Genomic DNA, 23,778 nt, shown 5'->3' on the forward strand with positions numbered 1-23,778 from the left:
AAAATCTAACAATGGCAGCCTACCGAAAAGCCTCCTGGGGGGATGGGGGCTGAGATTAAAAATAAATAAAATAAAAATATGGGACAAAACACATGACAAGAGACAACACTACATAAAGAGACCTAAGACATAGCATGGCAGCAACACAGCATGGGAGCAACATGACAAAATGGTAGCAGCACAAAACAGGGTATAAAAAGGTAGAGACAATACATCAATCAAAGCAGCCACAACAGTCAGTAAGAGTGTCCAATGGACCCAGATAAAGAGGGACCATTGAATGTCTAGGGAGAGTTAATTCACTTGAACTCAGCTAGCGAACACACGATTTATGTAATCCTCACGCTGTCCAGAGGTTGGCAATTAGCACATTGTGCACTGTGTATAAAGCCATGTATAAATCCCGTAAAGAAGAATGAAAAAAAAAAAAAAGAATGAACATCCTCGTCATTTCCTCTAAAACTTTAGCTCCACCTAGAAACCCCTGTCTTTTACAGCGGGACAACCCGTCTGTCTTTCTTTTCGCACATCATGGCGGACCGGTTCAATAAGGTGTGTAAGCGCGGAAGAACTAACATATCTACATTTGTAAATAATAAGTCCATATAGATCAATTTGACTCCTGTTAAATATATCTCTGTGCATTGTAAATGAAGACTAGTGGAGGTAATTTCGTAGCATTTTTCGTATTATTTGACACAACCAGGATGTCATGTGTTGGCTAACGCAACTTCGCTAAATGAATGCGACGCGGCTATCTAGTTAACTCCGACTAGGCTGGATAGTTAGCTACAAAAACTCTTCAGAATAAATCCTTGGTTCGTTGGCATTTTTGGTGAAGTGTTGAGGTCAAATGAGTCAAGTTTTTGAAGATTTCTTAACAATTAATTTACTATTTAACGTTAGCTATAGAACATTAGTTGGGTAAGCTACAGGCCACGTTTGCGCAAGTTAACCCAGTTAAAATGAAAACCACCCATTCCTATAATTTAAAGGGTCACTTAACACTGTGAGAACAATCATTTTTTTGTAAACAAATGTTTCATTTTGTGGTGATACGGTTGGTAGCAACATGTGGATATCTGTTGCAGCTCAAATCAACTACTAACCCCACAATGCAATGCTCTCTAACGGCTAGCTAGCAAACGTAACAACATACTATAATACCCAAGTCATTATCGGCGTGTTGTGGAGTAAAATAGCCCAAACTGTACTGTCAATTTAGGATTCTACAATTTCACGATTTTCAGCATGAAGATCGATGTGCCTCAGAGTGGAGTCGCATTCGCAACGGCGCCATGCAATGCAACCGGAACTGAAAATGCAAACAAATGGGAGAAATGTTTTAAACCCCCTATTGAATTAGACGTTTCGAGGTAGGAATGCAACAAAAATATGAATAATGGCTCATTCGAGAGAACAACCTCCTGCATTATGACATTGGCCAATATTGAAATCTGACATGTATGATGGACGTTTTAGATCTAAAAGTTGTTTTCCTATTTTTTTATTTCACCTTTATTTAACCAGGTAGGCTAGTTGAGAACAAGTTCTCATTTGCAACTGCGACCTGGCCAAGATAAAGCATAGCAGTGAGCAGACAACACAGTTACACATGGAGTAAACAATTAACAAGTCAATAACACAATTTAGCAGATTAACACTGGAGTGATACATGATCAGATGGTCATGTACAGGTAGAGATATTGGTGTGCAAAAGAGCAGAAAAGTAAATAAATAAAAACAGTATGGGGGTGAGGTAGGTGAAAATGGGTGGGCTATTTACCAATAGACTATGTACAGCTGCAGCGATCGGTTAGCTGCTCAGATAGCTGATGTTTGAAGTTGGTGAGGGAGATAAAAGTCTCCAACTTCAGCGATTTTTGCAGTTCGTTCCAGTCACAGGCAGCAGAGTACTGGAACGAAAGGTGGCCAAATGAGGTGTTGGCTTTAGGGATGATCAGTGAGATACACCTGTTGGAGCGCGTGCTACGGATGGGTGTTGCCATCGTGACCAGTGAACTGAGATAAGGCGGAGCTTTACCTAGCATGGACTTGTAGATGACCTGGAGCCAGTGGGTCTGGCGACGAATATGTAGCAAGGGCCAGCCGACTAGAGCATACAAGTCGCAGTGTTAACAGTTTAGTGAGTGGCTTCATCTCAAAGCTACGTCATACGAGCCTAATTTCTCCCTGCTTGAATAGCAGTAACTCAGATTCACGTGAACATTAAATTTGTGAAGGAATCGCTGGAACGCTGCACAAAAATAATACCCATTTTGAATGTTACATCTTCACTTGAAGGATGCTTCTGCCAGCCAGATTTGGTCATATTGGCCCTAAACCTTAGCTATAATGTATTTATCCAAGTTAATTTGTTTTGCTTGTCAGTTTAACAACCATGAGAATACTGTACATGCACTACTATCTGAGACGTAGGCAACTTTGTTGAATCATTTGAACCACAGGTGGGGGGGGCAACTATTCTCAATTACTTGATGTGCTTCTTACCTTTCCAGGTTCTGCTGCTTGATGGCAGAGGCCATCTACTTGGTCGTCTCGCTGCCATTGTGGCGAAGCAAGTTCTGCTTGGTGAGTCATGTCACAATAAATTAATACCCATCTTGTGACTGATCAATATTCAATCCAAGAATTTCATGTCGCCTGATGTGTAATTGCACCTCGATTTGGTCCTTGTTATGTTTGACTAGCTTGCTACGACGGTCAGTGATGCTTTTTAACCTACATTGCTCGAGTAACCACAACGATAACTCGCATTATCATCCGAAACAGTGGATATTATACAATGGGGCCTGTACTTATTTCAATATGTAAGTCATGATTTCTCCTGTTTCAGGCCACAAGGTGGTAGTTGTGAGATGTGAGGGTATCAACATCTCTGGAAACTTCTACCGTAACAAATGTAAGTTATTGGCACTTAGTATATATTCAGGTTAACCCATTTGATGTAATTGTAATGTGTTGTGTGATTCTGATGTCCTACATTTGATTCATAGTAACTATTTTGAGCTAAATCTTAAGATTTGCTTGTTGTCAGTGATGTTTACCACAGTAAATATTCGAGTTTAACGACCATGAGAATACTTTACATGCACTACCATCTGAGACATAAAGCAATATGGTATGACCAGAGTTGTGAAATTGTGGCTGTTGTGAAACGGTTTAGACACTGGTATAGCTTGAATGTATTGCGCCCATCTTTATGAATAGTGAAGTACCTGGCTTTCCTGCGTAAGAGGATGAACACCAACCCCTCACGTGGACCATATCACTTCAGAGCGCCCAGCAGAATCTTCTGGAGGACCGTAAGGGGTAAGATCACAGTCCCTTTTAAACTGGGATTGTTTTCAGCTGCATGTCTTACTAGTCCTGGGGCTTGCTTGGACCTCACCTTTCTGGACATTGATTTAAATGATCCCTATGAGGTGAGTCAGTGGCATGAAGTATGCACATTCTGAACTCCACCTTGCACAACATATGGTTCCTACTTGGACTGTGATGAACACTTATCCCGAAGCTGATCGTTTTGATGAGACAAACTTTCGGATCTGACTGCTGAGTTTAGTCAGGGCCACAATGTTGTGCTGGTGTCTTGTTAACAGTTACAGGGAAGTTTATGCACATTTGGGATTTATACCTATTTCATATTTACAATCTAAAAATGGCATGGAACCTATCTCCATAAGTGTATATATAGATTTTTTTTTTTTCCCTTGGCTTCCCTTGTGCTAGACTATTGCCTATCCAATGTGGGTTGACCTAATTGCCTAGTAACAGCCTAACTTTATTGATCCCCTTGGAACCCAACAGGCATGCTGCCTCACAAAACCAAGAGGGGACAGGCTGCACTGGAGAGGCTGAAGGTGTTCGATGGTATCCCACCTCCTTATGACAAGGTGAGTGTCTCAATCATCCAGCATAACTCTGATCTTGTGCTGTCAATGATGCTACCTTTTTTAATACTCTTGAGTATTGACTTTGAGAATATGAGAAGTGAATGTCTTCCACTTTTAATGGACTTGCTGTTGCTTTTGGAGCTGACATTTATTTTGTTCCACAGAGGAAGCGCATGGTCGTACCTGCTGCCCTGAAAATTGTCCGTCTGAAGCCCACTCGCAAGGTAAGCCTAAAATCAGTTTAGCAAATAACACCACTGAATTGATTAACTGTTCATTGACTAGTAGGTAGTTGTCAAAAGTTGCAGGCAGCACTGTAGTTGAGCTAATGCTTAGCTACATTCTTGCTAGCCAGACATTGGCCAAAATGTATTTAGCCAGGTACCCATCTATTCTTATTGTCAGTGATGTTTACGTCAGTAAATATTCGAGTTTAACGACCATGAGAATACTTTACATGCACTACCATCTGAGACAACAGCCAAAGAATAATTAGAACCCGAAGTAGTGGAAACTATTCTTATGACCTTTATATGGGTTGTTGGGCTTATGATTGATTTGTGATATTGTTGCTACTTTGTGTGAACCTGCCTTCCCCAGTTTGCCCTCCTCGGGCGTCTGGCCCACGAGGTTGGCTGGAAGTACCAAGCCATCACAGCCACCTTGGAGGAGAAGAGGAAGGAGAAGGCCAAGATCCGGTACACCAAGAAAAAGACCGTGACCAAGCTGTCAAAGCTGGCAGAGAAGAACGTGGAGAGCAAGATTTCAAAGTACACTGCTGTCCTGAAACAATATGGGGTCCTTGTCTGAGCTAGTTTGTGGTGGCCAATAAAGATAAATAAATGTTTATAGAATGTTTGACTCGCTTGATTCATTTTTTGTTGTGTTTGAGTTGCATGAAGTTGAAGGGAATGTAGAGTGCAAGCACTGCTATGCTTTATCTTGGCCAGGTCGCAGTTGTAAATGAGAACTTGTTCTCAACTAGCCTACCTGGTTAAATAAAGGTGAAAAAAAGAGTAATGAATCTTGAGATGCCGCTCTACTGCTAGAGATGAACAGTATTACTTATAATCAAAGTTAGAACACAATGAAAGCAACGCCTCGACAAAATGCTGTTTATTTACAATTGAAGCAACATCCAGGTTGTATATTTGTCAAAACTGACACATTTTGCGTGTAATAAGTGCTTATTAACCAGTGCTAAATGCGTTAATAATGTAACATATTTCTATGGCGTTAATCCTGTTCCACGCCTTGTGAAATGCTGTCGGAAACCCCGTGGATCAGATGCGTGCGCGCGGCTGGCAGGGTCGGGTTGACCGCGAGAAAGGGGCGTGAACGAGCGCCAGAGCGGTCATTCTCCGATGTGCAAACCCAAATAAACAAGAATCACAATTTCTCGGGACACTTTTGTTCACATTTGGCATTTCGTGACAATTTTAACTTTTTTTTTTAAATACTGGGATTTGTGGAGCGGTAAGTGCTTCCAGGTTTTGTTATTCATGATCGGGAAGGATTAGCAAAATGGGCTGTTGAAATTGCGATACTGTAGCAACTAGAGCTAGAGCGATTAGGCCCCAGTGTTGGACACTAGTTAATTATGGGGGGAAACACCTGAAATCAAATGGAATGTAATCGATGCCTTTTGATCTTCATTTGTAATTGCATATGTACTGGTATTAATGTAAGCGAATGGCCAATTATGCTCAGTCGAGGGGGGCGGGTCTGCTTAGCTTTGTGTACTACAGACGAGCCCACGTCCCAGACATACCAGCCAGACATGCATCGTGCAACCCAGCTAGTAGTAACGTTAGCCAGATGTACCTCCCACATGCAAAATATATTTCAACCGACTAGCTTAGCTACTTGTCGCACTTTTCAGTTAAAAGTAACGTTATTGTAATATCGTGCTTGAATTTCATAGATTGAAGTGCATCTCGGTTAGCAATCTAGCACGTGAATGGTGTATTACCTCATACTTGTAATATAGCGCGCGAAAAAGTATCCAGGTGCCTGTCTGGTCGACACTGGCACTCATTTTTGTGTGTGGTTTCACAGTATGCAACCGTTATTGACAAATCAATACAAAGGTACATGGTGAACACGTGTGTGTGTGTGTGTATAAAGAGTATACAATGGACAGTTGGGCTAGGGGGTAAAATAACACATCACATTACACTGGCACTTAACTCCTGCTTGGTTGGCTACAATGATGTGTAAAGTCTGTATTGCGGATGCAATGTAATAGCCAATGAGAGGCTTTGACGCCACCGGTTGCCATATTGGTACTCCTCAGCAGCAGTCATCCACAGGAATGAATTGAGTTCCACAGTAGTTCAGATGTTACAAGGACAAAATTACATGTATTTAAGTATTTGTTGTTCTGGGTACAGTAACATTAGTACTCCTTAAAAAAAATACTATAATCTCTTAAGGATACATTTTTGCCTAAAATGACATACCCAAATCTAACTGCCTGTAACTCAGGCCCTGAAGCAAGGATATGCATATTCTTGTAACCATTTGAAAGGAAACACTTTGAAGTTTGTGGAAATGTGAATGTAGGAGAATATAACACAATAGATCTGGTAAAACATAATGCAAAGAAAAAAACAACCTTTTATTTATTTTTTGGTATCATCTTTGAAATGCAAGAGAAAAGCCATGTGTTATTACAGCACAGCTGCAATTTAGATTTTGGCCACTAGATGGTAGCACTGTATGTGCAAAGTTTTAGACTGATCCAATAAACCATTGCATTTCTGTTAAAAATTTTGTATCAAGACTGCCCAAATGTGCCTAATTTGTTTATTAATAACTTTCATGTTCAAAACTGTGCACTCGCCTCAAACAATAGCATGGTATTCTTTCACTTTAATAGCTACTGTAAATTGGATAGTGCAATTAGAATAACAATAATTGAAGCTTTTTGCCAATATCAGATATGTCTATGTCCTGGAAAATTTTCTTGTTATTACAACCTCATGCTAATCACATTAGCCTACATTAGCTCAACTGTTCCCTGGACTGGACACCGATCACAAAGAAGTTTTAAAGACATCCCCCGGAACTTTGGCGACTACTAAGTATTTTTTAAACCACCCGCTTTGGTCTGGATGTGTAGTTCATGAGTGCATAATCTATGACCAGAATTACTGTTTTACCTCAATAGCGGAGTTGCATAAAGATGGTGTTTCCCATGTACTTACCACAAATTCCTCGTTTTGCTCCATTGTGCTTTTTTTGTATGGTCATTAGAGTATACATGATCTCAATTTTAGCTTCAAGACACCAGCAATTTGGAAAAACTAAAATGTAGATTGTGCTGATTTATTGGCACGTTGAACCATATCGTGCGCAGTAGTTTAAAAACTCAGTAGATAGTGCTAAGACAATGAGCTTGTTCGACTGACTGATCTACAAAGAACCTCGAACCATAAATAACTACTCATTATTATTTGTAGGTCAGTCAATCACAATTTGCCCATGATACATAACAGTTTTGGTCTTCTCGAACAAGGCCAATGACGTCATATCTGAATTTTGCCATCTTTATGCATGTTCCCCATTAGCCACAAAATCTCTGCACCATTTTCCTACATTTCCCCCCACGTGGGCCAGCTCCCTAGCAATTCGAGTTCTAGCCAATGAGCTTCAGCCCCTCGCCATTTGAGTGACATCTAGCAAGATGCACATACATCAGAGTGAGTGAGAGAGCAATGACATGTGCACATATTGCGATGCACATATGTGATGTAGTACACAACTTTGGGAACCACTTTTGGCTCGTGAGTGCTACTTTCAGAACTACTGACTAAAAGTAACCTACTTGAAATATATATTTTTTATTTTTACTTATTTGTTTAGTTCACATAATATAATAAAAAAATATGCATTAAGGTGTTTGTAATAGAATATACTTTGCAAAAACGACTGTAGACATTAATAAACACGTCTTTATAGCTTCCAAAATCTATTATTTAAAAACAAAAACAAAAAACATTTTACAATGGAGGAGTATGAATGGCTGCTTGGTGGCTTCAGTACTGTGCCCCCTGTCAGACATCAGTGGTTGGCTCTATAACAATGCTCTGTAGATAGATAGCCAGCTAGCTAGCTAACTTATTACCAAGCTGAACTTTCCGTATTTCTATGATTCACATTTAAAAATGTATCCACTGAATTTCTGTCGACGTAGGCTTGATAATTCTTCCCCTGCTGTGGAGGTTTATTGGACTCTTGCATGACGATGACATTAGCTAGCTAACGGTGGGTCAGGTGGCAATGGCAAATAAATAGGCCTATTGCATCACAGTTGCATTTTACCCAATACCTAACATGTTCATATCCATAATTGGGCAGTAAATAGTATTCTACTCATTGTAGAGTAGCTGGTATTGTATTATTATGTCTTACATATTGTTTGTGCATGCGCAGCATAGGTGATGTATAGGCCTGCTTCTTCATGTGGTGTCTAGTCCCCTGGTATCTCTTTTGATTCACATCATTTGACCCAAAGGAGAATGGCAGCTGAAGTGAATGGCAGTTCTGCTCCAGTTAAGGAGGAAGACGAACCAATGGACATAACAGTAACACACACAGAGAACTACCAGACACTCATAGACGCAGGCCTTCCACAGAAAGTGGCGGAGAGCCTGGATAAGATATTTCAGACTGGTAAGTGCAAAGGGCGGGGGTTGTTCACACTACTTCTTGATTGCATTGCATGATATTTCTTAAGACATCATAATGTATATTTCTGCAAGCTCAAGAAGACTATCAACCAAAAGATTCCACCTTGGTCAGCGGTATGATGTAAATCACGTTGAGTGAAGGAGTCAGTGAGCATTGAGCTCACAGCAGTGTAATGGTGACTTACAGAGAGAGGCCTCTCCCCCGGGCGTCATCATCATGTTTCAGTGACTCTCACCAGGAATGTATGACTTAGTTGTGACCCTATAAATAGAACAGAGTGGCTGCCGATCCGACTTTTCCTGAACCGTTCTTCCCGACAACTAAAGGTCAGAGAGGGCCTGCGCATGTACAGGATGCTCTATGTAGATTTTTTTTATGTTGCCGCTGCCCCTTCCTCTCCGCGTCGATGATCGGACATCTTGGCCTGGTGTATTCTACAGACTTGGACATGTTGTACAATAGACATGATTGACTTATTGTACAACAAAACATTTTGTCTGTTGTAACAGTAGGTTATTGCAAACATAAGCACAACACAAAAAGGCAGTCTAAGTAACGATTTCATGTTCTTTTTTCAGGAGGCTGTACATGCGACAATTTAGACAGCAAGACACAGACACGCAGTCTATATAGCAATTTAATGTTAGTTTTTTCACCATCACTGCAAACATTTGCAAAGCAGGGGGCAGACAAGCAGTCAAAGTAGCAGTGTTTTTTTTTTTAGCTTCTCAGGCTACGTTATGGAAGCATAACTATAAAGATGACATTATCAGAAATGTACACGCGTGACTAAAACGCAGATTGTTTTGCCCCAAGGCGTTGTGTAAACTGCGCCCCTGCTTGTGCTATGGCATTATCCTTAGTTTCAACAGACAGAGAAGGTTGTAGCCTGCACCCTAAATTAGCCTACTTTTTTTATTTAAAAAAAAAAGTTCATTCTAATAGCCGCATGTTCAGAAATATGAGGCAGAGACGTAGCCTACATGATCATGTAGATAAAATTGGTTGAGGGTTCATAAGAGGGTGGGGAAAGAGAGAAATGTGAGGGGGGAGGTTGAGAAGCAGCTATGTTAAAAAAAAATGTGTCCGTAAATTAATACATGCGAAAGAACGTAAATTGGATCTTCAGCTCTCTGGGCAAAAAAAACAAGGGGGCATGGTGATTACCTACGGATCCGCAGACTCCGCCTAAATAGAATTCTCTCTGTCTGTGTGTTGTGTGGTCGTGTGTGTGCATCCCAGGACTGGTGGCTTACGCTGACCTGGATGAGAGAGCCATCGACGCCCTGAGGGAGTTCAATGAGGAGGGAGCCCTGTCAGTGTTACAGCAGTTCAGGGAGAGTGACCTGTCACATGTGCAGGTGAGTGACCTGTCCACACTGTCGCTCAAGAGTAGTCATACAAAGACACAACAAGGTATACAAGTGATTTACACTAAACGCTATTGGTCCTCTCTCAGAACAAAAGTGCATTTCTCTGTGGTGTGATGAAGACATACCGACAGCGAGAAAAGCAAGGAAGTAAAGTTCAAGAATCCACAAAGGGTCCTGATGAGACTAAGATAAAGGTGAACAAATTGTTTCTTCTTTTCTCATTAAGTTCCATAAGCTTATGTTTTAACAATGATGGACATATGGACTAAAGGTCTCTGAGTGAATGTATCTGTGGTTGATACTGTTTAGGCTTTAAAGGTCTCTGAGTGAATGTATCTGTGGTTGATACTGTTTAGGCTCTAAAAGTCTCTGAGTGAATGTATCTGTGGTTGATACTGTTTAGGCTCTAAAGGTCTCTGAGTGAATGTATCTGTGGTTGATACTGTTTAGGCTCTAAAGGTCTCTGAGTGAATGTATCTGTGGTTGATACTGTTTAGGCTTTAAAGGTCTCTGAGTGAATGTATCTGTGGTTGATACTGTTTAGGCTTTAAAGGTCTCTGAGTGAATGTATCTGTGGTTGATACTGTTTAGGCTCTAAAGGTCTCTGAGTGAATGTATCTGTGGTTGATACTGTTTAGGCTTTAAAGGTCTCTGAGTGAATGTATCTGTGGTTGATACTGTTTAGGCTTTAAAGGTCTCTGAGTGAATGTATCTGTGGTTGATACTGTTTAGGCTCTAAAGGTCTCTGAGTGAATGTATCTGTGGTTGATACTGTTTAGGCTTTAAAGGTCTCTGAGTGAATGTATCTGTGGTTGATACTGTTTAGGCGCTAAAGGTCTCTGAGTGAATGTATCTGTGGTTGATACTGTTTAGGCTCTAAAGGTCTCTGAGTGAATGTATCTGTGGTTGATACTGTTTAGGCTTTAAAGGTCTCTGAGTGAATGTATCTGTGGTTGATACTGTTTAGGCTCTAAAGGTCTCTGAGTGAATGTATCTGTGGTTGATACTGTTTAGGCTCTAAAGGTCTCTGAGTGAATGTATCTGTGGTTGATACTGTTTAGGCTCTAAAGGTCTCTGAGTGAATGGATCTGTGGTTGATACTGTTTAGGCTTTAAAGGTCTCTGAGTGAATATATCTGTGGTTGATACTGTTTAGGCTCTAAAGGTCTCTGAGTGAATGTATCTGTGGTTGATACTGTTTAGGCTCTAAAGGTCTCTGAATGAATGTATCTGTGGTTGATACTGTTTAAGCTCTAAAGGTCTCTGAGTGAATGTATCTGTGGTTGATACTGTTTAGGCTCTAAAGGTCTCTGAGTGAATGTATCTGTGGTTGATACTGTTTAGGCTTTAAAGGTCTCTGAGTGAATGTATCTGTGGTTGATACTGTTTAGGCTTTAAAGGTCTCTGAGTGAATGTATCTGTGGTTGATACTGTTTAGGCTTTAAAGGTCTCTGAGTGAATGTATCTGTGGTTGATACTGTTTAGGCTCTAAAAGTCGAGGAGTGAATGTATCTGTGGTTGATACTGTTTAGGCTCTAAAGGTCTCTGAGTGAATGTATCTGTGGTTGATACTGTTTAGGCTCTAAAGGTCTCTGAGTGAATGTATCTGTGGTTGATACTGTTTAGGCTCTAAAGGTCTCTGAGTGAATGTATCTGTGGTTGATACTGTTTAGGCTCTAAAGGTCTCCGAGTGAATGTATCTGTGGTTGATACTGTTTAGGCTCTAAAGGTCTCTGAGTGAATGTATCTGTGGTTGATACTGTTTAGGCTCTTCTGGAAAGAACAGGTTACACTTTGGACGTCACCACAGGACAGAGGAAGTATGGGGGTCCTCCACCTGACGAGGTGTACTCAGGGGCCCAGCCTGGAATCGGAACAGAGGCAAGAAACACAACCTATTTTCTATTGTCTGTCAGTCTTCTCATGCAGGCTATTGGCTGTTAAGGAGGTGTCCTCCTCTCAATTTTGGGCTGTTGAAAAAAACATTTGCAACCTTATGGAAATGAATGCAACATTTTTAAGGTGCAATATGTCCGATTTTCGTCCACAAATATATGCAAATTAAAATCTGTTATATGTAAATAATTAATGGTTAGTTAATGCCACAATGCAGTTAGAAACTTGCTAGCAAACATTGGTGCTATTGGAAGTAAATAAATACCTCACTTTGAACCACAACATTTTTAGTATAGGTAGACAAAGGAAGGAAAGTCAACTTTAAAACGTGATGTAGTTTTATTGGGATTTGCAGCTGTTGTTGGTAAGTAATGAATCTACAAGCTTCTGAAACATCTAACTCAGCCTTTAAAGTTATGATATTATCTAATATGCCTTTTCACAAATCGACCTCTTAAGTTCCTAGAGTGCTCCATCTTGTCCAAGTCAAAAATGCATTGAATACAATCAAAGCTACACAGTATGCTTGTAATTTGCCAATTTGATCTTATCAATGCAGGTATTTGTTGGCAAGATCCCCAGAGACTTGTATGAGGATGAGCTGGTGCCTCTGTTTGAGAAAGCCGGGCCCATTTGGGACCTGCGTCTAATGATGGACCCCCTCCTTTCGGGTCAGAACAGAGGATACGCCTTCATCACCTTCTGCAATAAAGATGCTGCCCTAGAGGCCGTCAAGCTTGTAAGATTTCCCCTTTTAATCGCCACAAGTAAAGAGCATGACTTGGTAATTTATGGTGTTTGCTTCGCTAGCCATGAACGTTGTAGACAGGTTGGTCACTGTGTCTCATCATGCCAGAGTTATCTGGGAAGTGTAACTGCATGACTTATCTGTGTGGGGGTCCATTTTGAGAAGACTTTTTGTTTATATTTTTGTTCTAGTGTGATAACTATGAAATCCGGTCGGGCAAATACCTGGGTGTCTGCATCTCTGTCGCAAACAATCGGCTGTTTGTTGGGTCAATTCCAAAGAACAAGACAAGAGAAAGCATATTGGAAGATTTCAGCAAAGTCACAGGTTAGAGAAAATCAGTACCATTGTTATATCATATTTTTTGGTGCCCTCAATTTAAATAAGGTTTTATATTTGAAACATCGTCTGACAAGTACAAGGAAATTGGAGATTCTTACATACTTTCATAGAGATTTTCAACAAGTTATTAAGTTATCTGATTCATGCTTGAATACCTGGCTACCCCACCTAGATATAAAGATCTGCCATTCTTTCCCTATCTTCATACCGTATATTAGTTGGTGCAGCCCTGTGTGTTCTGACATTCATCCCAAATGATTTCATGAATCTATTCTTACCAGTGACCTCATGTCCTTGTCGATCATATTACACTCATATTATATAATCAGTGTAATGGAGGCTTTTCCTGTGATGCTTTTTGACCATGCACATATGTGTGCCTCCACCAGAGGGCCTCGTGGAGGTGATACTCTACCACCAGCCAGATGATAAGAAGAAGAACCGTGGCTTCTGCTTCTTAGAATACGAGGACCACAAAACTGCAGCCCAGGCCCGTCGCCGCCTCATGAGTGGCAAGGTGAAGGTGTGGGGGAACCCTGTTACTGTTGAGTGGGCAGATCCAGTAGACGAACCGGACCCAGAGATTATGGCAAAGGTAAGGTCCTGAAGATCCCCCCCCCAGTCAAGCTAGTGTCTGACTACAGCAAAGGATGTTAAATCACAGATACTGGGGAGTAGAGGAAATACCCAGATATCTGTCATGTAGAAACATTACACTGAGAGAACTGGCCGTTCTATGCCAGAGAACAACTTCTAAACTCACTGTGTTGGTCTTCCACCAGGTAAAGGTGCTGTTTGTGAGGAACCTGGCCACACCGGTCACAGAGGAGCTCCTAGAGAAAACATTCTCCCAGTTTGGGAAGTTGGAGCGGGTCAAGAAGCTGAAAGACTATGCCTTTGTTCACTTTGAGGACAGAGATGCTGCCGTGAAGGTGAGTACTGGTGTCTTCTACACCTCCTTGGAGTATGCATGCTATGTGTTTGCCTTGTGCTTGTAGAGAATCTCTGGGATATTCACTTGGGGAAACCCATCACTGTTTAGGCAATGCAACAAATGAATGGCAAAGAATTGGAAGGCGAGGAGATAGAGATTGTTCTGGCAAAGCCTCCGGACAGGAAGAGGAAAGAGCGGCAGGCCCAGAGACAGCCAACTAGGACCACAGGGTGAGTAGAGGTTGACCGCACCTAGCCACGCCCAGTCCGCTTGGAGTGGCTGGTATGACTGTATTTTTTGCCATTTGTCTTATTTCGTATGTCCCTGTTTGCTTTGTTGTTGTCACAGATATGATGATTACTACTATTATCCTGCTCCACGCATGCCGCCTCCCATGCGAGGCAGGGGCCGAGGTGGGAGAGGTGGCTATGCCTACCCTCCAGACTACTACGGTTACGAGGACTACTATGATGATTACTACGGGGGTGGTTACGACTACCATGACTACCGAGGTGGCTACGACGACCCTTACTACGGGGGATACGATGACGTCTACGTGCCGAGAGGAAGGGGGGGCAGGGTGAGTCGAGGTGCCCCCCCTCCCCCTAGAGGCAGAGGAGCACCACCCCCTCGTGGCAGAGGTGGCTACGTCCAAAGGGGGGCTCCTATGGGTGTACCGAGGGGAAGCCGTGGGAGCCGGGGAGGTCCGCCCCAGCAGAGGGGCCGCGGCATCAGAGGGGCCAGGGGAAACCGCGGGGACAACTTGGGCGGGAAGAGGAAGGCTGACGGTTACAACCAACCGGACTCCAAGCGCCGGCAGACCAACAACCAGAACTGGGGCTCCCAACCCATTGCCCAGCAACCCCTGCAACAAGGTGGCGACTACTCTGGTAACTATGGTTACAATAATGACAACCAGGAGTTTTACCAAGATTCTTATGGGCACCAATGGAAGTAGACAAAACATGAACGGATTGGGCTTTGACAGCAACCTTTGATTGGCTGTGTGTATATATCGCCCTTCACATTCAAAAGAAATAGAAACAAAATAAAAAATGAATCAAAATGCATAAATAACATTAGAAATATGGATTTGTTGCACTACAGTACCAATATGGAGCAAAATATGAATGTACATACATAAGCTTGCTTAATAATTTGTGCTAATCCTTTTTTGCTTTGCTTGTGGCTACTTGGGACATTTTTTACCATTATTTTATTATTTTTTTAAATTTAAGATTTTTTTGTTTAGCTTTTTTAAGCTGGCATTTACAGGAAAAATTGGACGATCATAAAAAAAAGAAGAGAAAAATTCTTTGAGAAAGCATTTGCAATCATGAGAATCGTTCAGTGACTGGCCAGCAACCCATTCCCAGACCCCTCTCCCCATTGGACATTTTCCCTCCCAGATTTCTGATAGGTAGGCATAGGACTTTGCTTGTACATAAAGGCTTTAAACTGAAGGCTTTATTTTCAGTTTTGTTGCAGAGGTGGGGGAAAAAGGAGAGGAAAATTGCACTTTTTCATGTACCGGAATAGTTACGTAAAAGTTGTATGTTAAGCATTCGTAGAAGTAGACAAACTGTGTTTTTCTAAACGTATTACTACAGCTCTCTCAAATTTGCCCTTTTAGATAATGGGTCTGGCAAAACCTTAATCGCCAAGACAATTTGCTCTTTGATGTGTTTGTATTTATAAAAATGTTCTTGTTACATTTCAATAAAACTCAACCATACTTCATTCAATTATCAGCAATTTCAAATTCAGTTGTGTCAAGTCGTGTCATGATTAGACTAATTTTGACCTCCATGTTTGGCCTTGAATGTGAGTGATCTGAATTTTTTTATGAAAGACACAAAGCAACTGCTTTTATTAAGATCATATAGTTATTTGACTGATGTTTTGCTATTCCAATTTGGGAATCTTTACACCAAATAGTGTAAAGTGACATCAAAACAATTACACCGTACACCTGGCAATTCACGCAAATGTGCTATTTCCTGGCCCCTCCATTTCCCGGCAATGTAAATAGTACAGCATATTTTTCTGATATTTTATCCTTTTGATTTCTTATTTAGCTACTCTCCCATTTTATTACAACTTAACAGTTTTATTTTGTGTTTTGTTTGTTTAAGTTTCTCCTTTTATTCCGAATTACCCCAGGTGAAGACGCGAGAACGGCAGCGGGTTGAGTGAGTGAGGAACACATCTATTCTCTGCTGTGTTCTTCCCCAAAGAAGGGTGAGCCTGGTTTACCTCTTCACCGCTAAACTGGCGCTACACTCCTCTGCTGAGGGGCCTCAGCCCACTTCACTTGTTTTGCTCAGTAAAATAATCCACCAGTTTTATTACATCAGCTGGTATCTGATGTTAACTCATGTTGAAAATGACTAAATTAGTTTTCTGGTAAACACCTCTAGTAAAATAAATTGTGGTAAGGTGAATGGAAAATACTTAGAGGTTTATGCGTGACACAGATAATGCAGTGGTGTGTTTACTGAGCAGAACATAGAAAATAGCGCTCTCCTCGTATGAGGACTACAGTCACAAAGCTTCCCCAAACTAGCGCTGCCTTTATTAGGCTACCTTGCCAGAGACCAAAGACATATTGTAGGTACAGGTTATGCAGATTAGGTGTCACCTTTTGTTGAAAGTCAAAAGTTCACTGCTGTCCTAAACAAAAACACAAAGGGGGCAGATGAAAAAGGATCAGTCTGTGTGTATATGCTGTATTAGCATATCACTTGATTGTTGAACGTCAAAAGCTCACTGCCATCCTGAATGAGATTCATAAAAGAGGGCAGATGAAAAAGACTATCCTGTGATTATGTGTAAGTGCTGCGTCAGCCATTTTTTTTGTTTGGGTTCACCTGAAAAGAGTGAATTAAAGCCAACATTCAACTGCGTTCCTGCACTTGGGACAATCCTGCTTTATAGACCTATCATGGTCTCATGTTCCAAATGCTCATGTCTAAATTTGGCAAAACAAATCTGAAGATAGAGCTAAATGTTTTCCTGCTCACCATTTGGAATCTGGAGGACTAATGCAATTGGAATCTTATGTCCACTGAACATCTCGTGGAAGAACCACACGATTGGCTAGTCTGTTTGTACTGACAGATTGGATACTGTTGCCCCATAATGGATCTTTGGAAGTACATATGGACTTCATGATCACTGTTCATTGTCTCTACTCTGGCACCCTGTCTCGGGCTTATTCAGATATACATCTATTCAAATTTGCTAAACATAATCAGTTTAAGGGCACAGAAATTACAATTTGCCTTGGAGTTGAACCAACAACCCCCCCTAAGTCATCTGTTTATACACTCACATTACTTAACTGATCAGATAGCTGTTTTCTGACAGACTATTGGGCATAGAGTTCCATGCTGATTTAGCTGGACGGAATAAAGCCAGTTACTGTTGTATTATAGACAGAATAGGTTTTTGTTTAGAATAGGACCACTTGTCTAGTGTTTATCACCATGTTGGAGTTTAGTGAATAGTGATATTTGATGTGTTAGTGTTTTCAATACAATGGCGTCTGGCATGAGTTTTTTTCTCCTAATACAGTTGATGGTTGACTTTTATAAGAGAGCCAACTGTGATAATATAATCACATTCTGTTCATTATTAATATAGACTTGAATGTTCAAAAATGAAATGTATTATATATTACATAATACATTTATTATAATTGATTATCCAGCTTACAGCGCTCCAGGCTGGATACTCACGTCCTCTCATTCACAGCTAGCAATGCTAATACATTTCAAAAGTAAAATGAAAAGTAGTTAAGTATCTGACCGTACCCAACCCCAGAGTAAATCCTGTTGCTGTACCTTTTGCTGTTTGATTCAACTGTGAGGCAATCTATTGGATATGCTTATTTATTTATCTTTTCAATGGAGATCTCAGGCTGCTCTCATATCCTGAGTCATATCCTGGAGTGGGCTTTGAATTTTTACTCAGTGTTATTCCTGACATATCAGCCCTCCACCGTTCCGTATCGTATAGTTTTGACCCGTACCCTAATGTGCGTCTGCGCAAGTGTTATCTTATGCTAAAAGAAATACATGATGGTCCCTGCACACAAATGGCTCCAGGCATTTTTATGTGAAATTTGTATACCTATAGAGTACCAGTCAAAAGTTTGGACACACCCACTCATTCAAGGGTTTTTCATTATTTGTACTTTTTTCTACATTGTAGAATAATAGTGAAGTCATTGACACTATGAAATAACACATATGGAATCATGTAGTAACCAAAAAAGTGTTAAACAAATCCAAATGTATTTTAACAAGTGTGCCTTGTTAAAAGTTAATTTATGGAATTGTTCCTTCTTAATCCATTTGAGCCAATTAGTTTTGTTGTGACATGGTATACAAAAGATAGCCCTATTTAGTAAAAGACCAAGTCTATATAATGGCAAGGACAGCTCAAATAAGTAAAGAGAAACGACAGTTCATCATTACTTTAAGACATGAATGTCAGTCATTGGGAAAATATCAAGAACCTTGAAAGTTTCTTCAAGTTTTTTCAAAAACCATCAAGTGCTATGATGAAACTGGCTCTCATGAGGACCACCACAGGAAAGGAAGACCCAGATTTACCTATGCTGCATAGGATAAGTTCATTAGAGTTACCAGCCTCAGAAATTGCAGCCCAAATAAATGCTTCACAGAGTTCAAGTATCAGACACATCTCAACATCAACTGTTCAGAGGAGATTGCGTGAATCAGGCCTTCATGGTCAAATTGCTGCAAAGAAACCATTAATAAACGACACCAATAAGAACAAGAGACTTGCTTGGAAATAGCCCTTACATTGCTCATCAAGAAACATGAGCAATGGTCATTAGACCGGTGGAAATCTGTCCTTTGGTCTGATGAGTCCAAATTTGAGATTTTTGGTTCCAATGATCTCTGCATGTGTGGTTCCCACCGTGAAGCATGGAGGAGGAGGTGTGGAGGTGCTTTGCTGGTGACACTGTCTGTGATTTATTTAGAATTCAAGGCACACTAACCAGCATGGCTACCACAGCATTCTGCAGCGTTACGGCATCTCATCTGGTTTGGGTTTAGTAGGACTATCATTTGTTTTTCAGCAGGAAATGATCCAACACACCTCCAGGCTATGTAAGGGCTATTTGACCAAGAAGGAGAGAGATGGAGTGCTGCATCAGATGATCTGGCCTCCACAATCACCCGACCTCAACCCAATTGAGATGGTTTGGGATGAGTTGGACCGCAGAGTGAAGGAAAAGCTAGAAAAGCAGCCAACAAGTGCTCAGCATATGTGAGAACTCCTTCAAGCCTTGGAAAAGCATTCCTCTTGAAGCTGGTTGAGAGAATGCCAAGACTGTGCAAAGCTGTTGTCAAGGCTATTTGTTTAACACTTTTTTGCTTACTACAATGATTCCATATGAGTTATTTCATAGTTTTGATGTCTTCACTATTATTCTACAATGTAGAAAGAAAAAACCTTGAATGAGTAGGTGTGTCCAAACTTTTGACTGGTTCTGTATATTGTTCCACATGTATTTTGCCCTGTTATCTCTTGTATGTAAGATTTTGAGAGTTGTCTTGTTGATGCTGTACATGACTATGAAATGGAAGTCCTATGTAAATTCATCAAACTTTGGCTCACACAAGCACCCTTATCTCTGAATAAGGATCTGAATGTTGCTAATTTCAAATTAATTGATAAACACTGGATAACATCATATACAGAATATATATTTTATGCTCAATTTGCAATGCAATGCAAATTTGCAATTAGAACCAAATGATCTCTCAACCAGAAGCCAAATACAATAGATTATTACCATGCTACAAAAGATTCAACAACCAAATGGTGCCAATGCACTAGCTACACCTAACTTTAGAAATTCACGACCAAACCGTTTTAATTCTCAACCCTGTGGTTCCAAAAAACAAAAAGGAATCGACAAAAGAATCTGATTAATTTCAGATGACTTCCAGGAGGAGTGATGTAGGTACTTCTCTATCGTATTTTAACTCCTTGCTTTTGTCACCTGGCTTATCTATCAGGGTGCGTGTCCGAGGTGGCCCCGACCCAGTCTTGTCACGATGTGGACTTGCTAGGTGGGGCTCCCAGACAGAGGCAGCTGTAAGGACTACGGGGTAAGTTTAGGATGTTTTCTTCCCAAACCATTGTTCTCTTTCACTGTCTTTCTCTCCCTCTGATTCAGGTCTCACCAAATCCCTGTGGGGATTAAGATGTGGAAAGAAAACGTCAGTGTCTGGGTGAGTTTAGGTAGAGAGAAAAGTACTGTATCCCTCAATACACAGTTAGAGAAGTTAACTTTGGAGTTGGAAGAAATGTTACTTGGAGAACGAATACAGTATACGATACAGAATACCAAAAATAGTAATTCTGTTCATTTAGTTTACAGAAACTTACTCTAAACACTACTTTTATCAAATGTAATGTGTCATAAGGATTAGCAAAAGTAGCTGCCTGTGGCAATTACCTTTTAGAGGTGAAAACAAGAGCTCTGTCTCTAGTCTAAAGCACTACAGACCCCATTATAAATGCTTTGGGGTCGAGCTTGAAGCTGTTAGAGCTTACTCCAATTGCATATCAGCTCCCAGTGTTGGAGTTTTTTCTCTCTGGAATTACATTTATTGCTCTATGATTCTCTGGAATTCAATTTGTTGCTCTATGATTCTCTGGAATTCAATTCGTTGCTCTATGATTCTCTGGAATTCAATTTGTTGCTCTATGATTCTCTGGAATTCAATTCGTTGCTCTATGATTCTCTGGAATTCAATTTGTTGCTCTATGATTCTCTGGAATTCAATTCGTTGCTCTATGATTCTCTGGAATTCAATTCGTTGCTCTATGATTCTCTGGAATTCAATTCGTTGCTCTATGATTCTCTGGAATTCAATTTGTTGCTCTATGATTCTCTGGAATTCAATTTGTTGCTCTATGATTCTCTGGAATTCAATTCGTTGCTCTATGATTCTCTGGAATTCAATTCGTTGCTCTATGATTCTCTGGAATTCAATTTGTTGCTCTATGAATCTCTGGAATTCAATTTGTTGCTCTATGATTCTCTGGAATTCAATTCGTTGCTCTATGAATCTCTGGAATTCAATATATATACAGTATATGTCACTGGCCAATACATAGCATCAACAATCTAGGGTTTATATACATCATTGGTTACAACCCCCCTAAACCTGGGCAAGATCCAGACTAAAATATGCAACAAAAATCATGTTTTGATGAAGGCAAATAGCGTATTCATTAGTCTACTACTTTGTTTCATGTTTAACAGAAGCCTGCCCATCATACCAAGTTTAAGCTCACAAATCAAACACAGAGGATGTAATAGTTAAAAAGGAAAGAATTTGACCTTTCTAATGCTGAACTGTATGTCTCAAATACCAATATTAAGTCAATTACACCCTGTTAAAAGGGAGTAAACGGTGAATAGTTGTAGGCCTATTGATGAGAAAGTCACACCTGTTTCGGTAGCACGAGTCGTGGCTCAACTCAAATGGCATTTGCAGTTCTTCATTCAGCAAATTAGGTAGGCTACCTTACAACTCAAGTAGGCTTAAGTGTTTTTCCGTTAAGACGAGAAGACAGGCTTAAACATTTCAATTAGTTGTCCGGTGTGCTACTGGCTCGAGAATGCTAGCTAGCGAGTGTGTTTACAGTTGAATTAATTTGTCATGAGAAAAAGGCTTGTGGAAAAATGAACTCCCTTGCATAGTTTTACCATTTTTACCACGGCTATACATGCATGGCACTTGTGCATGAAGATCAGATTATTATGTTTGAGACATTATCAGCTTTAATTACTTAAATTTAATTTCAATTATGACTTGCATGGTTTGCATGAATCCAATTGCATTAATTAAAGCTCTTTAAATGTAGATTAGGAATGTAGGTCAGAACTGCTGGAAGCAGATCCAGAACAGGAACAGAAGCTTTTAAATCCAGTTTTAGACCACATAGACTGGTACACATTGTATCCTGGATAATGCCATGTTCAATTAATCTCAAATCAAAGTTTTTTGGTTGCGTACACAGATTTGCAGATGTTATCGCAGGTGCAGAGAAATGCTTGTGTTTCTATCTCCTACAGAGCAGTAATACCTAGCAATACAAAAACAACAACGATACACGCATAAAAAAGTAGCAGAAGGAGCAATGTCAGAGATCCTAATATAAATACAGATCTGGAAAAAAATTAAGAGACCACTGCAAAATGATCCGTTTCTCTGGAAAAAACCATCCTCAGAGTTGGGGAACATTGTCAGAGCAGAAGGAAGCTAGATTTCTTCCAGGACAACCTTGTACGTGGCTTGACTCATGCGTCCTTCACAAAGACAAATCTGTCCGATTCCAGTCTTGCTGAAGCACCCACAGGTCATCACCGATCCTCCACCAAATTTCACAGTGGGTGTGAGACACTGTGGCTTGTAGGCCTCTCCAGGTCTCGCACTCACTGTGAAATTTGGTGGAGGATCCAGCAGGATAATGCTCCATGCCACACAGCCAGGTCAATCAAGGTGTGGATGGAGAACACCAGATCAAGACCCTGTCATGGCCAGCCCAGTCTCCAGACCTGAACCCCATGCCAAGGTGCATGAAAGCTGTGATTGAAAATCAGGGTTATTCCAACAAATATTGATTTCTGAACTCTTCCTAAGTTAAAACATTAGTATTGTGTTGTTTAAAAATGAATATGAACTTATTTTCTTTGCATTATTCGAGGTCTGACAACACTGCATATTTTTTGTTATTTTGACCAGTTGTCATTTTCTGCAAATAAATGACCTAAATGACAATATTTTTATTTGGAATTTGGGAGAAATGCTGTCAGTAGTTTATAGAATAAAACAAAAATGTTCATATTACCCAAACACAGACCTATAAATAGTAAAACCAGATAAACTGATCATTTTGCAGTGGTCTCTTAAGAACACACACTGTCCTTGTCAGCATCAGAGGGCTCCGCGTCGGTGGCTCAATGTTGTTTTCCTCGAAGTGGGCAAGGGAACGCAACGTGGCTGCCTTTTCCTTTAGAATCCGTGATTGACTGGAGTCCCTGCCACATACGTCTCGTGTCTGAGCTGTTGAATTGCAACCACTTTGTCCCTGTACTGTCGTTTTGCCTCTTTGATTGCCTTATGGAGCTCGTAGTTAGTCTTTTTGTACACGTCCATGTTCCCAGTCACCCTGCCATGGTTAAAGGTCATGAACAGTCAAAATCGTGTTTTTCATGAAGTTTGATGATATTTGGATGAAACCAGATCAAATAAAGTATGATGACCAAAGTATGAAAAATTACTATTGCTTCCTCATTGATAAAGTTTTATCATAAAGTTACTGGTCCCCTCCCCCATGTCAAACACTTGGATTCAGGAGGCTGGATTATTAAGGGGATAGGGTGACATCACCCTAACTCTCATTTTAATACACCAATAGTGACATGATATTCCCTTACCTAATTTAAATAAGTACTGCCTTGTAACCAACATCAGAGAAGGTGTGTTTGCGGAGGGTCTGGGTTTATATAGCTAGATAGCTACTCTACTGGTGCCAAAATTTCACTGTGGGGTGTCAACAAATATAATTTAAATTTTACACTATTCATCCATGGTAAAGATTCTGTAATTATATGTCTCGCCTTTCATCTGTGTTTGGTGTTAGCTAGTTACTGGCTAGATAGGTCTTCAGTCAGCATGGAACAAAAGGGGGAAAGAGTCATTCAAAACTCTGACGCTGTTTTCATATCAACACATCCGTCAGTGCTGCTGTGAACTGCATCACAAGACACATGCCAAATGATTATGGGTGATATTTTAGTCAGTCAAAAGGCTTA

At 40.5% G+C, this 23,778-nt stretch overlaps 2 protein-coding genes and 3 non-coding genes across 6 annotated transcripts; all 5 read left to right on the plus strand.

Annotated features, from left to right (window-relative positions):
* Positions 1-461: 461 nt before the first annotated feature.
* On the plus strand, positions 462-4,775 carry rpl13a (ribosomal protein L13a). Its single transcript, XM_024437735.2, has 7 exons — positions 462-552; positions 2,520-2,592; positions 2,858-2,923; positions 3,232-3,333; positions 3,832-3,917; positions 4,082-4,141; positions 4,518-4,775. The coding sequence occupies exons 1-7, from the start codon at positions 532-534 to the stop codon at positions 4,725-4,727; spliced, it is 618 nt and encodes a 205-aa protein (XP_024293503.1). The 5' UTR covers positions 462-531; the 3' UTR covers positions 4,728-4,775.
* On the plus strand, positions 3,051-3,132 carry LOC112262464. Its single transcript, XR_002955351.1, has one exon. It is a non-coding gene; the product is annotated as a small nucleolar RNA Z195/SNORD33/SNORD32 family (small nucleolar RNA).
* LOC112262469 lies at positions 3,512-3,583 on the plus strand. The gene has a single exon (XR_002955355.1). It is a non-coding gene; the product is annotated as a small nucleolar RNA SNORD50 (small nucleolar RNA).
* LOC112262463 lies at positions 4,315-4,396 on the plus strand. Its single transcript, XR_002955350.1, has one exon. It is a non-coding gene; the product is annotated as a small nucleolar RNA Z195/SNORD33/SNORD32 family (small nucleolar RNA).
* A 458-nt stretch (positions 4,776-5,233) lies between the features above and the next one.
* LOC112262059 (heterogeneous nuclear ribonucleoprotein R) lies at positions 5,234-22,416 on the plus strand. 2 transcript variants are annotated; one of them, XM_024437737.2, is made up of 13 exons: positions 5,234-5,393; positions 8,437-8,594; positions 9,855-9,973; positions 10,072-10,179; positions 11,752-11,865; positions 12,440-12,619; positions 12,820-12,955; positions 13,360-13,565; positions 13,753-13,902; positions 14,013-14,134; positions 14,253-14,794; positions 16,068-16,145; positions 19,964-22,416. In XM_024437737.2, the coding sequence occupies exons 2-12, from the start codon at positions 8,441-8,443 to the stop codon at positions 16,094-16,096; spliced, it is 1,860 nt and encodes a 619-aa protein (XP_024293505.1). In that variant the 5' UTR covers positions 5,234-5,393; positions 8,437-8,440; the 3' UTR covers positions 16,097-16,145; positions 19,964-22,416. The 2 variants fall into 2 exon arrangements, with proteins under 2 accessions (XP_024293505.1, XP_024293504.1); XM_024437736.1 differs by lacking the exons at positions 16,068-16,145; positions 19,964-22,416 and having other exon boundaries at positions 5,235-5,393; positions 14,253-15,649.
* The last annotated feature ends 1,362 nt before the right edge of the window (positions 22,417-23,778 follow it).

This window comes from Oncorhynchus tshawytscha, linkage group LG11 (assembly GCF_018296145.1).
Source record: "Oncorhynchus tshawytscha isolate Ot180627B linkage group LG11, Otsh_v2.0, whole genome shotgun sequence".
Taxonomy (NCBI): Eukaryota; Metazoa; Chordata; class Actinopteri; order Salmoniformes; family Salmonidae; genus Oncorhynchus; species Oncorhynchus tshawytscha.